The following is a 13,010-nucleotide window of genomic DNA, read 5'->3' on the forward strand; positions in this document are numbered from 1 at the left end:
GTGTGTGTGTGTGTGTGCACCTGCACCTTTATGGCTGTGCAGCAGAAACCTTTTATGGTGTGTTGCCCGTATAACTGCATTAACATGAAATACATTCAACTCACTTTTGTCTGTGCCTCTTTTTTCGTGTATTGTAAACAAGGACCTTATGAACCAGTCACCTCTGCCTCTGTACCACAGGTGCCTGCTGGGAAAAAAGTGCGTCTGAAGTTTACAATGTTCCGCATGAAAGAGCCAGGGGTTGACATCCGTGAGTGCCACAAAGACTATGTGGAGGTTATGGGCACCAAGTAAGACCCTCATCATCTTTATTGTTCACCTTGTCTCCTTTATTCCCCGATTGAAGAAAAAGAAAATTATTCCTTTATCTCTTTTTATTGTTTATCCCAGCAGCAAATGGCAGAGCCGCTCGTGTAGTTATGAGAAAACCATTCAGTTCAATATAGAGTATGTCCAACAGAAACAAATGGTAATGTTAATATAATAACTTTAACTGTCTCCTATGTTTGATTGTTGTTCTGTTGGTTACATTTGACCTCCGGTCCCGTTCACTCAATAAAACTTTCACTCCTTTAAAGGAGCAATCCAGCAATCACACCGTCCACCTTAACATGGGTTTTCTTCTCATTCCTCTTGTTGGAAAATGCAGTCCAGCCCATGTAAATCAAACCTTTGGGGGCAGGCTGTCAGAATAAGCTAGCTGCCTTGTCAGTACGCCCAAAAGATAATTACAAATGCTGCGTAACATGAACTTCGTCTTAATGAATGAGAATAAAGTTGCATGTATATGACTTTATTTTCGTGACATGTATTAGTGTTTACACAGGCTGTTGTGTAATTGGATGGATTTCCACTGTGGGTCTGTCCTGTCATACCTGTGGTCACAGCAGGTCTGCTCCACACCCATCAGTCTGATGTCTCCATGAACCTGTTGAAATCTTTGATGCCTTCTTTCTTCATCCAAACAGTGATTGTCTGTGGCCCGCCTCCTTCTTCTGCCACCATTGGTTCACTTGAACCAGCTGCAGTATCCACCTCTGTCAGACCACTGTCTGGATGAAGTTTATCCTGCCCTTTCACAACCCGTAGTTGTGTCACTTGAGGGTTGGTTCGTATTTGTGTTTGGAAATGTCAAACACAAAATGAACAAATATGGCCACTTGACTCGATTTTTTTTTTCCTGTAACTTTATCCTCAACAAGCTGGCCATGTGCGACATGACCACTGGTCATTAAAGAAATACAGAGTGAACCAAGGAATATCCTAATTAGAGTCTAAATTCCAAATTTGTTTCTTTCACGATGAGTGTGTTGATTACTGAGAACATTCCAAATTTGAATACATTCCTATGTTTTGGTCTAAATTCTTCAGTTACCTCCTCTTTTTTTTTTTGCTGCTGTATGTGCTTTTAAATTTACAACGCATAATGTGTCATTTTTGTACTTGAATAGTACTTGAAACAACGCTCCTTTGCCACAGGTACTGTGGAGAAATGTCGTCATTGTCTCTGACCAGCAGCACCAACGCCGTGGACTTGACCTTCCACTCTGACGAGTCCTACACCGACAAAGGCTTCAGCGTTCAATACAGCGCATTTGATCCGACAAACCGTGAGTTGAAAATTGTGACAGGGCCCCCACGCTGACACAACGCTGGCTTAGATGGCTGACATGTTGTGATGTGACAGTGACACTCATAGCCTGCCATTACAGAGCAACACAGGGGAAGTAAGTGTGCAGTCGGAGGGACTCCAGGACGCGGCTGACTGACAGTCAAATAGAGCCGTTTCCTTGGACTCAGACACGGTTCGCAGTGAAACTCAAGAGTGAGGCTAATCACTGCCGAGCTTGTTTATTGGGTCCATTTTATTTGCCACTGTCAGTCACCAGCACTCTGCTTTCACTATAGCCTGCACTTTTTTTATGCCGTCTAGTGGTTCGACTGAAATGGATTTATAATTGGTTAAATCAACAGGGACAGGCATTGTCTACATGACAGATGTTGTAAAAGAACACTGCCACTCGCCTTCGCTCGATTTGTCTTCATCCTCTCTCCCAGCTTTTTATGCTCTATTCTCTGACTTGTGAACAGCTTGCCCCGACATGTTTGCTTGCGCCTCGGGCATCTGCATCGGCAAAGAGATGGCGTGTGACGGCTGGAACGACTGTGGCGATATGAGCGATGAGATGGATTGTAGTAAGTTTACCTTTGACCCAAACGTATTTATATCCTTACTGTTCTTTTGATTTACTATATACCATTGTCAGGGATGGCTTAAGAAAATAAAATTTGATATTTGTCCGTCAACTATGCAAAAACTGGAAGCGAACGTAGACTATAAATAGCATAGACCACAGACTGTTCTCTGGTTTCAGTCTTTAATGTGGAATAACACTTATATAGAAATGTAATCCTGTCACTCAGTCAGACCTTTTTTATTTTTTTGAAGAACGATCCCACACTTTTTTGACACTCCATTTATATTTATGCATTCAGACACTTTTATCCAAACAGATTTTCAAGTGGGGAAGGTACCATTAGATGGTCCCTTTGGGAATCGAACCCAGGTGGACCAGTACCTCTTTCTTTCCCCAGACTTTTTGTTTGTTTGCTATATATATATATAATTTTGTTAAAGCATCCGACCTCCTTTGAGTTGCATATGACACCTACAAGGTCTGTTATCCACCAGTTGAATGCCCAACCAGTAATAAAAAAACCCTGGTAGTGGTCCAGAGTGTGGTTTAGGACGGGGGCTCTGGTAGTGGTCCAGAGTGTGGTTTAGGATGGGGGCCAAACCTTTCTATACCAAGGGCCCCCAAAGAGCATTAGCTCCTGGCCCGAAGACCCCTTTGAAATATCCAGACAATGCTACAATATATGTTTTTAAAAATCTACGCTTATAATGTATTTTCTTACTTTTATTCATTTTTCACAAAAAGAATAAAAAGAAATCAAACCTTGTGCCCCTGAGCGTGTGTGTGCATGTGTGTGTTTTGGAGTGACAGACTTACCACTATTTGGAGGGTTGAGCTTGGTGGCTCTTGTACAGTTCTCTCTCTTTTTTTATTTTTTTTATTTTCTTACTTCCATTTTTCTGAGGCGCCCCCTGGTGGTTCCCGCTTCAAACCACTGGTTTAGGAGTTTATTTTGTATTTTTTTGGTTTTCTTTTGCCCATTTGTGGATAATCTTGAATTTCAATCCATTCCATTGTTTAATTCACATAACTTGTCAAATAAAATAAAATAAATCTGAATACTTTGTGTCATCTCAGAATGTGAAAAGGACCAGTTCGCCTGTAAAAACGGCCTGTGCAAACCGAAGCTGTGGGAGTGTGACCGCGTCAACGACTGCGGAGACGGCAGCGATGAGAAAGGGTGTGGTAAGTATCCCTGTCTGTGTAAGTGCTCTTCAGGGGATACAACCTCTTTCTAATGCTATGCTAATTGTGCTAACATTAAAGAAACATCACTGCTAATGCTCCGGTCACTGACTGCTGGGCTGTGTGCAGTCATTATTCTATTCCGTAATGGAGTTTGTTTGAAGCCTCAGCCAATTTGCCCTGCATCTGTCCAGACCTTTAATCATGTGTGATACACACAAGAAGAATGGAGACAGATGCTAATGTCCACCGTGGCTGCACCGCTAATGTCCTTCTGAGGCTTATTGCCTTTCCTCCTTATTCACATTTTCACCTTCGTATTATCATATGATTGTCATTATAACGTCTCATTGCCTCCAGGTTGTGAGGAGAATGAGTGGTCCTGCGGGAACGGCGTCTGTCTGCCTCAGGATGTCCGATGCGACAACAAAAAGGACTGTGAGGACGGAAGTGACGAGGCCTCGTGTATAAACTGTAAGCGGCCGATTACACATGTACAGGGAGAGTCTGACAGGAAACTGTGGGGTCTGTGGAAAAGCAATTTTAATTTTTTCTAAAATCTCCATCCTGCAGGGGGTGCTAATACTACAGTTTGATATCACTAGTTAATTTAACTACATTATTTCTTCTTCTATTCTCTGGTTGCCAATATAATCGCTGACCTCCAATAACGTTTGTCAAACTTGTAACTGCACTTTTTGATGCTTCAATTAGAAAGTATCGTATTTAACCCATTCAGTGCCACTTAAAGTAAAGTTTAAAGAAAATCCAATGACACTTATTATGTTTTGGCTCATCTCGATGAAGCTAATCCTAACAACCTTCCATTGTTATGGGTTCTTCTCTATGGTTTAATGCTGGCACATATTAAATTACATTAGTGCCACCTAGTGGCTCAATATTTAGGGCCGAACAACCGCTTAGGAAAGAGTAGACAAAACAAAAAAAACACAGCAGGGGGCAGCATCACTGTGAAGGATGTATTTCCTGTCAACAAGGCCTCTGCACAGCAACTTTATACATCAATCAAAAAAAATGAAATATATTAAACCTGTGGCACGTCATCACCGCCCTCTGTTATCTTTAATTCATGTTGTGTTCAGCCTCCTGTTGAAACTGACAGTACCTGTCCAAAACAGAAATGTTTTTTTGTGGCTCAACTTTAGATTTATTTATTTATTTTTACCATTGAAATGCTCTGTTTTGATTATGGGATGTGCTTTTGCCTCACTGCAGCTCCAGGCATCTGCTCTGCCTTCAGCTTCAAGTGCAATAACAATGACTGTGTCAACAAGGTGAACGCTGAATGCGATCGCATCAAAGACTGCTCAGATAACTCTGACGAAGAGTACTGCAGTAAGTGATTTCTAATTCAGTTCACTCGTGGCATTTAATGTTTTCAACAATTGAATTTATTCTGTCTAGTGTTATTTAGATGAAGCCGAGTTAGGTAGAAAATAAAAGCCCCTGGCCTTGGCTGCTCCATATTTGATTAAAAAAAAAAATACACCTTTGCCATCTCTGAAATATTTGTTTCTCATTCATGGCCTCAGGCTGTCTGTTTTTATTCACATGCTTTTCAAATGTAACCCCTAATATTCAGATGATTCCAGCCAGCCTCACCTCACCTGTGCTCTGCTCTCTCCTCCCTTCTCTCCCCCCTCTGTCTATATCGTGTCTCTTTACATGTCGGGCGGTGGCCCCAGGCCCTATAAGCTGAGCCGCATCGGCGGGGGCCAGAATGCAGAGCTGGGGGAGTGGCCTTGGCAGGTCAGCCTTCACTTTATGACTTATGGCCACGTCTGCGGCGCCTCCATCCTCTCAGAGAGGTGGCTGCTCTCAGCTTCTCACTGCTTCGTGACCAGCAACCCGGCGTGAGTCACACATCCAGACACGTGCACCACTCATACACACGGGCGCGGATCAGGCAGTGACTGTTACACGGCAGACTCCTGATTTCTGTGGTCACACGTCTGTTATTCATCTGATGCTTTTCCACTATTTTAGATCAGCGAGGATGATCACAGACCAATTCATGCGTACACGGTGCTATACTCAGAAGTGACCCATAGGTGGAGCACTCACCATGCTGTTCGCCCCTCAGCCGCCGCTCCTGGTGATTGAATGGGGAAACGTTTTACTCCTCACAGTGCCACAGCTGCTGTGTTTTTGTAAAACAAACAGCCATCACTTTATCTGTCAACATTCTTAGAATTAAACATCATACACCAACAGTTCTCCGCCGCACACACACAGACACACGCCGCCGACTGTACTTCTGTAGACACGGTGGTGTCACGGTGAACCTGACGGCAGGTGTTTCCCTCACTGTTCACCGTCTCACGTTGGTAGCAGCAGTGTGTAGTTTGGTGTTCATTTTTATTTGGACAGCTCTACTCTACGGCAATTAACTGTTGAGCTCAAACTCTCTTTTCCATTTTTATTTTTTTTTAAGCTGCCGTCAATGTGGAGATTCAAAATCAGTTGGTCGCACAGAGCAGTATTTGAACTCAGAGTTGCCCAACAAGCAGATCGGAATCGAACAGTACTGTAGATCACAAAGGGAGCGCTGCTAGATCATGAGCAATTAAAAAATTAAAACATATTATATAATATGTGGAGCTTTGGCCCAGAGGCCGTGTCTCTGTCAGCGGTGTGGAACCCCAGGGTTCACCTCAGGGGCAAGATTGAATCCTGGTTAGGGCGGTTGGTACCTTCCAGTGGACTCACCACCTGCAGGAGGGTTCATGAGGGGCTGGTACGGTGCAGTGTGATTTGGGTGGCGGTCATAGAGATGGAAGCAGAAGAAAGCAGATGGATGTAATATATAAAATCAAATTGTGTAGTGTTTAGTAGTGACTATATGTTGTAAGAGTTGGATCATATTGTGCTTTACAGCTTCATGCATTTAATCAGTACTCAAACATATGATGTATATTAAGTATGTTCAGTTCAGCCTGGTCATGATGGAGCAGTGTCTCCCAAGCCAAAAAAGTGTGGACACCCTGTGTTTTAACTAAATGTTTATACATTTAAACCTCGTGTTTTTACGTGTGATTTCCCCGTCCTCGTCACTAGCCTTTTTGCGTTGACTTATATCTTTATTGTTGTTTCTACGTCTCTCTGTTATTTTATCTTTTTGTGTTTTGTTTTTCCTTCCGACCCGAAGCCGAAAATAGTTCCTCTGGTCGTTTCCTGTGAAATGAACCACTTCCCAGTCATGATCTCCAGATATCACTGAGTCCAGTCTGTCTCTACTTTCACTTAATGCTGTCTGGGTTCGCTTCATGTAAAATTGAAAAGACTATACTTGTGGAATTTTCAGCATCAAGGCCAAGCTCGTGTTACACTCCATACACACACACACACACAAACTGCCTTCGCTCATATTGCCTCTAAATAAGTGAACGTAACCTTGGCCCCATCCTGCTCTACATCCTACTACAGGAACCACGTTCCGTCCAATTGGCAGACGTACAGCGGCATGCAGAACCAGTACAAGTATGATGGTGTGCAGCGCCTCCCGCTGAAGAGGATTATATCCCATCCAGATTACAACCAGATGACCTTTGACTATGACATTGCGCTGCTGGAGCTCAGCGAGCCGTTGGAGTTCACCAACACCATCCAACCCATCTGCCTACCATCTTCCTCCCACGTCTTCCCTGCAGGCATGGCCTGCTGGGTCACAGGCTGGGGTGCCCAACGAGAAGGAGGTATTCTACATTTGGTTTCCTGCTGTAACTGACCACGTTTGCATCCTGTTTTTTTTTTTTCTCAATTGGTTTTTTTTTTTTTTTTTTACATTGAACTCGAGTCAAAATGAAAACATCCCACACTCTTTTCATCTCTGCTCTTCTTCAATCTCACTAGTTTCATCACCTTCTGTTTTTATTCTGTTTTTTATTTTTTGTTCTTTGTCTCTGCAGTCATGACACACTGCTTTGGTCTCGTTTCGCTTTAATCTGTTGTTTCCCCATTAAGCCTGCCTTAACTTCTGTACATTAAGAAGGACTTCCTGTCCCTGTGGAGCCTCTTACATCTTCATTAGCCGACAGTAATCCTGCCCATTAACGCCTTTGTTATCGGTGACAAACACGCAGGTCGTGTGACGGTGCGCTGACCCCCCGCACCCGCTGCTTCTCTTGCAGGTCAGAAAGCACAACTGCTGCAGAAGGCGTCTGTGAAAATTATCAACGACTCCGTCTGTAACGTGGTGACGGAGGGCCAGGTCACCTCCAGGATGCTCTGCAGTGGATTCTTAGCAGGAGGAGTCGATGCATGTCAGGTGAGACCGTGCGAGGTGTTCTGTGAGAAAAGTATCGAAAAGGGTTTTCACAGCTCTGTAATTATTTTTGCTCTCACTTCCAAAACCAATCCGAAAACACGTGTCTCCTCAATGTGCTCACCAGGGAGACTCCGGAGGCCCCCTGGTGTGCTTCGAGGAAAGTGGGAAGTGGTTTCAGGCTGGCATCGTGAGCTGGGGCGAGGGCTGCGCTCGTCGGAACAAGCCCGGCGTCTATTCACGCGTAACCAAGCTGAGACAGTGGATCAAGGACGAGACAGGGATTTGACGATGCCACGAGGAACAGCGAGGGAGTGAGTGAGCGAGCGAGCGAGTGAGGGAGGCAGAGCGGGGAACAATGTCCAAGTGCACAAAAAAAACGTAACGGAGGAAGAACATTTGTGTCTGAGTCGAGACGTCCATGTCTTCCCAGAACCTGTCCATGTACCAGAGGAATCTGAACACATGGACCAACTACTCACATCAGGGACTTGAAGCACTTTATTTTCTCGCACATACTTCCCTCCACCCACACACCCCCACCTCCACCACACACAGAGACCAACACCGTGTACAGTTTTTAAGTGTAAATTTCTGCAGTGCCTTTAAATCCCATTAATCATGTCGTGTGTAACTCCTTAAAACCAACCAACTTCAGAATCATTTAATCAACATTTTTTTAGCATATAATGAATATATAACAATATAAGGCTGACGCAAAACATTTTAAAAACTTAAACTCACCCCAAAACCATTGAGACATTTTTAAAAGATCTATTATCATGTATTTCTTGGTGACGTGCCCTCAGTCCTTTTTGGCTGCAGCACATTTTTGCACTTTGCTAATGGGCTGTTGCATTTGATAGCTGTATATTTTGGGGAGGTTTATTCATCGTTTCTTTTATTTTCTTGGAGAACTCTATCTGCTCTAACAGTGTCTCTGCTCCAAAATCAACTGCAGAGTTGTTGTTTTTTTTTTTTTTTTTAGCTCTTTCTAATTTCCCAGGTAGCAATTAGTTTCCCTTTTTTATCTGTTAAATATGAACTCACATTTGCTGAAACAACTGTAAGGCCAAAGATTGTAACAGTGGAGAAACACAGGGAGTTATTTTTGTATTCTATTAAAAGTTGTGAAAATTGAAAACATCCTGGAGGCAAGATATCGCATTCATCAATCTAAAAGTCCACTTCTAACCAGAGAGAGCGGCTGACACTAATGTTAACTATAGCAAGTTTGGTGAAAAACACCAGCTTTGTCCCCGTGGGAATATAGAGCTCGAGACTAAAGTGAAGCCGACTTTGTTTTAAGTTGCTGTTGATTTAAATGAGACTCATAGATCAGTATTTTTATTACACCTCCACCGATTCGTTTGCCCAGGTCGCTAGTTAAGCCGCGGGTGATTAAAGTCTTTACTCACGCTCAGAATCCATGGAGTTGTCACTAGTTGCCAGAGCAATGCAATGAGTTTTTTTCTCCCTGTGAGAATTTCCTTCTCCTTGGTCACAGCCAACTCAATTAAGTTGAAATCTAAGATTGAACAGAGCGTTTTCTTTGAGTCTGTTTGCCTTCGCCTGTAAGTGTTACGGCCAGCAGACGCAAACCAGAGATAGGATCCAGTGTTTTTATATTGAAGGGTAGAATTATAAATATAATAAATAATTTTTTAAAAATCAAATTTTGGCATTTAATTATTGCTTTGTGGGCTTTCTTTCCTTTAGTAATTCCAAAGTGTTTGTAAATGTGTATTTTTAAAGAAAGTGCAATACTACACACCTGTGTCCGTAATGCTTTGAGCATCCCACGATAAAAACATGAACAAACACATGGTGGTGTTTCAGATACAAACCTAGTCTAATCTTTTTGTTTTTGTATGTATATATTTTGGGGTGTTTTTGTTTGTTTTTTGCTGTGTTTTGGTGCAGACACACCTTAACTCGCATAGCAGTCAGTACATTTATTGTTGTTTAGGAATATACCCATGTTGCATGGCATTTGGAAAAACATTTTGAGCATATGAAGACATAAAAATAAATATATATTTTATATATTACATAAATATATAGAGATTTTTTTTCTTTTAAAACCCATTTGTTACATTTTAAAACAGCGAGGCTGTAATGGGAAAACACGCTTTGAACCAAAGGCTCTTCTTTATTCTCCCACTGACTGCGGTGACCTCAACCACAGCACTGTGTGTTCAGAGCCACTGAGTTTCTCCTTCAAGATAATTGGAAGTAAAAACAGCTTTTACAAGGTGTTGCCACAGGCACTGAACCCCGACTGTGATTAGGATTATGGACATTTTGTAGTCCACAAATATGTTGTTTGCATTTTTTTTTTTTTTTTATACAACCAGAAGTGACAATAAACACCTTTTTAACCAACTGCACGGCACATGATTGCGGTTTTATGTCTCATCGTGAATAATAAATGCTCGTCTTGTGAGACCCTGTCCCTTCTCACAGCGGAATTGTAATGAGCGCATACCTCTCCTCCCCGCCGTGCCTACCTGGTGAACAGAGGTGACAAGACAAACTTGTACTGTCAGATAATACCTGCCTGTGTTACCGCTCTATCCTATTACACTACAAGACGGGCACGTCGGCTACAGCGGGGGTTCTGCTTTCTCATCTGTCTTCATTAAAAGCGTCCCACCACTGGGGGAATGGGAAAATCAACACAGACAGTGCTGCTAATTTATGTATTTATCATTGTTGCTACATGGGAAGCTTTGTTTGTCACCGCTCCTCGTGCCCAACCGAGCCCCTCACCGGGCCTATTAACACCCACCACTCACGCCGAAGCAGCTCTTTATCAGAAATGGTTTTATTTAAATATAAATATGTGTACAAAGGTACAAGCAACAACAGCTCATTTTGTTTTAGCAAATAAAATTCTTAATACATTATTAAAAGAAATCAACAAACAAATGGCAATTAGTCGTGTTCAAAGAAACGGCATTCAGTGATTGAAGAACAGCTCAGATGTGGACCCCCCCCCAAAAAAAAAAAAATTTAAAATCAACCGAGGTTGAGACACATGAATACAAAGATACTTCACAAGAGAGCAGCGTACACGCTGTACATTAAGGCTTATATAAAATAGAAAAATAAAGACAAGCGTTGATGTTTGCCTCTTCACTTTGAGTGACGTTAGCGCTCTCGTCCGGCTGCCTGCTAGCAGCTTCGTAGACAAATGGCAGTACAGGCATTCACAATGAAACATCCAGGAGGAGGAAAGCACCCGGGCCGGGGTCACAGGTCAATGTGCCACACATGAAATGGACATGAGTACAAATGCTGAAGAGTTTCACTAGACACATCATTTGCATGCAACACAGAGAAAGTATGAGCTGGGCCATTTGTACAGATACTCGGTGTTTTCAGGGTAGTACTGTTTTTTGTAAACATGTTGAGACAATTTTTGATTGAGTTGTAAAACTTGACGAGTGTACGGTCCACACTGGGACGGCCTCACACACCACCTGAGCCTGCTGAGGACGCTGCATTCATTTTTCAAGTTTATTTCAAGGTCTAGATTGCCACCGATTTTCCAAACGACCCCTTTGATTGTTCAGGTGAGAGCCGACTCTTCATTTTACAATCGGGAAATACAGCGGAAAAACAAATGTCCAGGTCGGACAGCGGTACCAACCGCCTCAGCACCTGTTTTTTCCCGACACAGTTTTCACCATCTTTGGGTTTTCATGGCCTCTCTCTGTCACTGCTGGTCACAGCACACAGTCCTTCATACGATTAAAGGCCGAAATACACATTCTTATCAAATCTCCTTCTTTCATGGATGCTGTCAGACCATCCAACAGGTCATGGGGTTTTCACACCTCAGGCCAAAGGTGTTTAACGTTAACTGATGCCTCCTCCGTTCAGTGCCATTGGTCAGTAGAGCTGGACGGTTGTGCAGAGTAGTTGACGTTTGTCTCTGTGTACAGCTCAGGCTCATGTTGACAATAGAGACTCAAATGTGCTTAGAATTCCTTTCGCATGCCAACGGAATATAAAAAAAGGATGAAAAGAATGTTTTTTCAGAATGTTTCTTGTCGAATACGTCTTAGACCGTCATATCTCCTGTCGCTGTCCGCCGCACAAATTCCAGAGATGCACTTGGTTTATTTTCTGGTTGGGAACAATCTGTCCACTGCTTTGGGCAGACGCCACAGTCTGTCCAATCACCAGCTGTTGAACAGTTAGCATTAGTAGTGTAGACCCTCCTATTGGGTCACAACAGGTAGATTATCCCAAAACCCAAATCCCATGACTCACTGTCCAAACATGTCCCTCAAGGACTGTCCGTGTTAAGAATGTATCAGTTCGTATTAGTGTGACCTCCCGTATGTGGAGGTGACAACAGTTCTTCTCTCTGCTCCAGTTCTCGTGTTCGCTTGACTTTTTTTGGGGGTGTCTTTTCAGACATGAGTCTGCATACGCTGTGAGGGCCGACCGTAGTCGGACTGCTGGGAGGACACTTGTGACGAGGCGTAAGAGAAGCGGGACGAGCTGGACACCTTGCTGGCCTGATCTGATTGGTCGTACGAATCTACCTTCTCGAAGGAAGCAGGCTTGACGTAGCTGGTGAAGGCACGGCCGTAGGTAGCAGGTAAGTAGGCGGAGCCGCTGTAGTGGGGGTCAGTGGGGTAAATGGTGGCTGGCTGGGCGGCCTGCTGCTGTTGGGCAGCCTGCTGTTGTTCGTACGCGGTTCTGCCTGCTGTGGTAGTGGCGTATCGGTGGGAAAAGTCATAAACTCGGGGCTGAGTACCGTGCTGGCCGTAAATTGGGCTCGGCGAGGGCAGCTGCGACGGAGTGTAAACGGGTCGTGAGTTGGGCACATACTCAGAGAAGCCAGCGTTGCGGACGTGGCGGTCTTCATGGCCACGGACATTGTAGTATCCGTTAGTGGGGTCCTGCGAGAGAGACAGGCAGAAATAAACATGAGCCTTTTAAACCTGGGAGTGGTTTATATAAAACATGGTCAAAACTAAGGAGACTTTTAGCATTTAGCAGCATTAACGGTGTTCACTGTAGGAACTGAACAAAAATAATTCTGGAATATGCTATAAAAAATTTTACATTCTTGCAATTTAAACACCTGCAAAGCCTGAAGGGATTGAGCTTTCTGCAAGAGTTCTGATTGGTCAGATGCAGGTGGCCAGCACCGTTGCCAGGTCCACTTTTTAGAAGCTACTTTGTGTTTAACGTGTTCTTGAAAATATGGAAACACCGTTTACATTTAAACAAAACAAAACCCTACCATAGGTTGTTAAAGCTGGGCTATATGTGATTGGCTAATAATTGTCTTTAGTATGTTCAATAATGACCCAAAAAAA

General features: G+C 43.3%; 3 protein-coding genes across 6 annotated transcripts in view; 2 read left to right on the plus strand and 1 right to left on the minus strand.

Annotated features, from left to right (window-relative positions):
• Positions 1-9,344, plus strand: part of st14 (ST14 transmembrane serine protease matriptase) — a 23,415-nt gene extending 14,071 nt beyond the window's left edge. Inside the window, exons 11-19 of the mRNA XM_008323537.3 lie at positions 1,480-1,610; positions 2,092-2,196; positions 3,276-3,383; positions 3,744-3,857; positions 4,620-4,742; positions 5,080-5,257; positions 6,831-7,099; positions 7,535-7,671; positions 7,796-9,344. Of these exons, the coding sequence (XP_008321759.1) occupies positions 1,480-1,610; positions 2,092-2,196; positions 3,276-3,383; positions 3,744-3,857; positions 4,620-4,742; positions 5,080-5,257; positions 6,831-7,099; positions 7,535-7,671; positions 7,796-7,957 (1,327 nt within the window). The 3' untranslated portion in view covers positions 7,958-9,344. The remainder of the gene's footprint in view (positions 1-1,479; positions 1,611-2,091; positions 2,197-3,275; positions 3,384-3,743; positions 3,858-4,619; positions 4,743-5,079; positions 5,258-6,830; positions 7,100-7,534; positions 7,672-7,795) is intronic.
• A 1,135-nt stretch (positions 9,345-10,479) lies between these two features.
• kirrel3l (kirre like nephrin family adhesion molecule 3, like) overlaps positions 10,480-13,010 on the minus strand; it is a 35,823-nt gene continuing 33,292 nt past the window's right edge. For 2 of the 4 annotated variants that reach the window (XM_025061843.1, XM_008323514.3), the window contains one exon: positions 10,480-12,587. In XM_025061843.1, the coding sequence (XP_024917611.1) occupies positions 12,093-12,587 (495 nt within the window). In that variant the 3' untranslated portion in view covers positions 10,480-12,092. The remainder of the gene's footprint in view (positions 12,588-13,010) is intronic. The other 2 variants (XM_025061842.1, XM_017037913.2) reach the window with 1 other exon arrangement.
• Positions 12,152-13,010, plus strand: part of nphs1 (NPHS1 adhesion molecule, nephrin) — a 147,739-nt gene continuing 146,880 nt past the window's right edge. Inside the window, exon 1 of the mRNA XM_025061824.1 lies at positions 12,152-12,283. The gene's annotated coding sequence lies outside the window, so the exon portion shown is untranslated. The remainder of the gene's footprint in view (positions 12,284-13,010) is intronic.

The sequence above is a fragment of the Cynoglossus semilaevis genome, chromosome 13 (assembly GCF_000523025.1).
Source record: "Cynoglossus semilaevis isolate Cse_v1.0 chromosome 13, Cse_v1.0, whole genome shotgun sequence".
NCBI lineage: Eukaryota > Metazoa > Chordata > Actinopteri > Pleuronectiformes > Cynoglossidae > Cynoglossus > Cynoglossus semilaevis.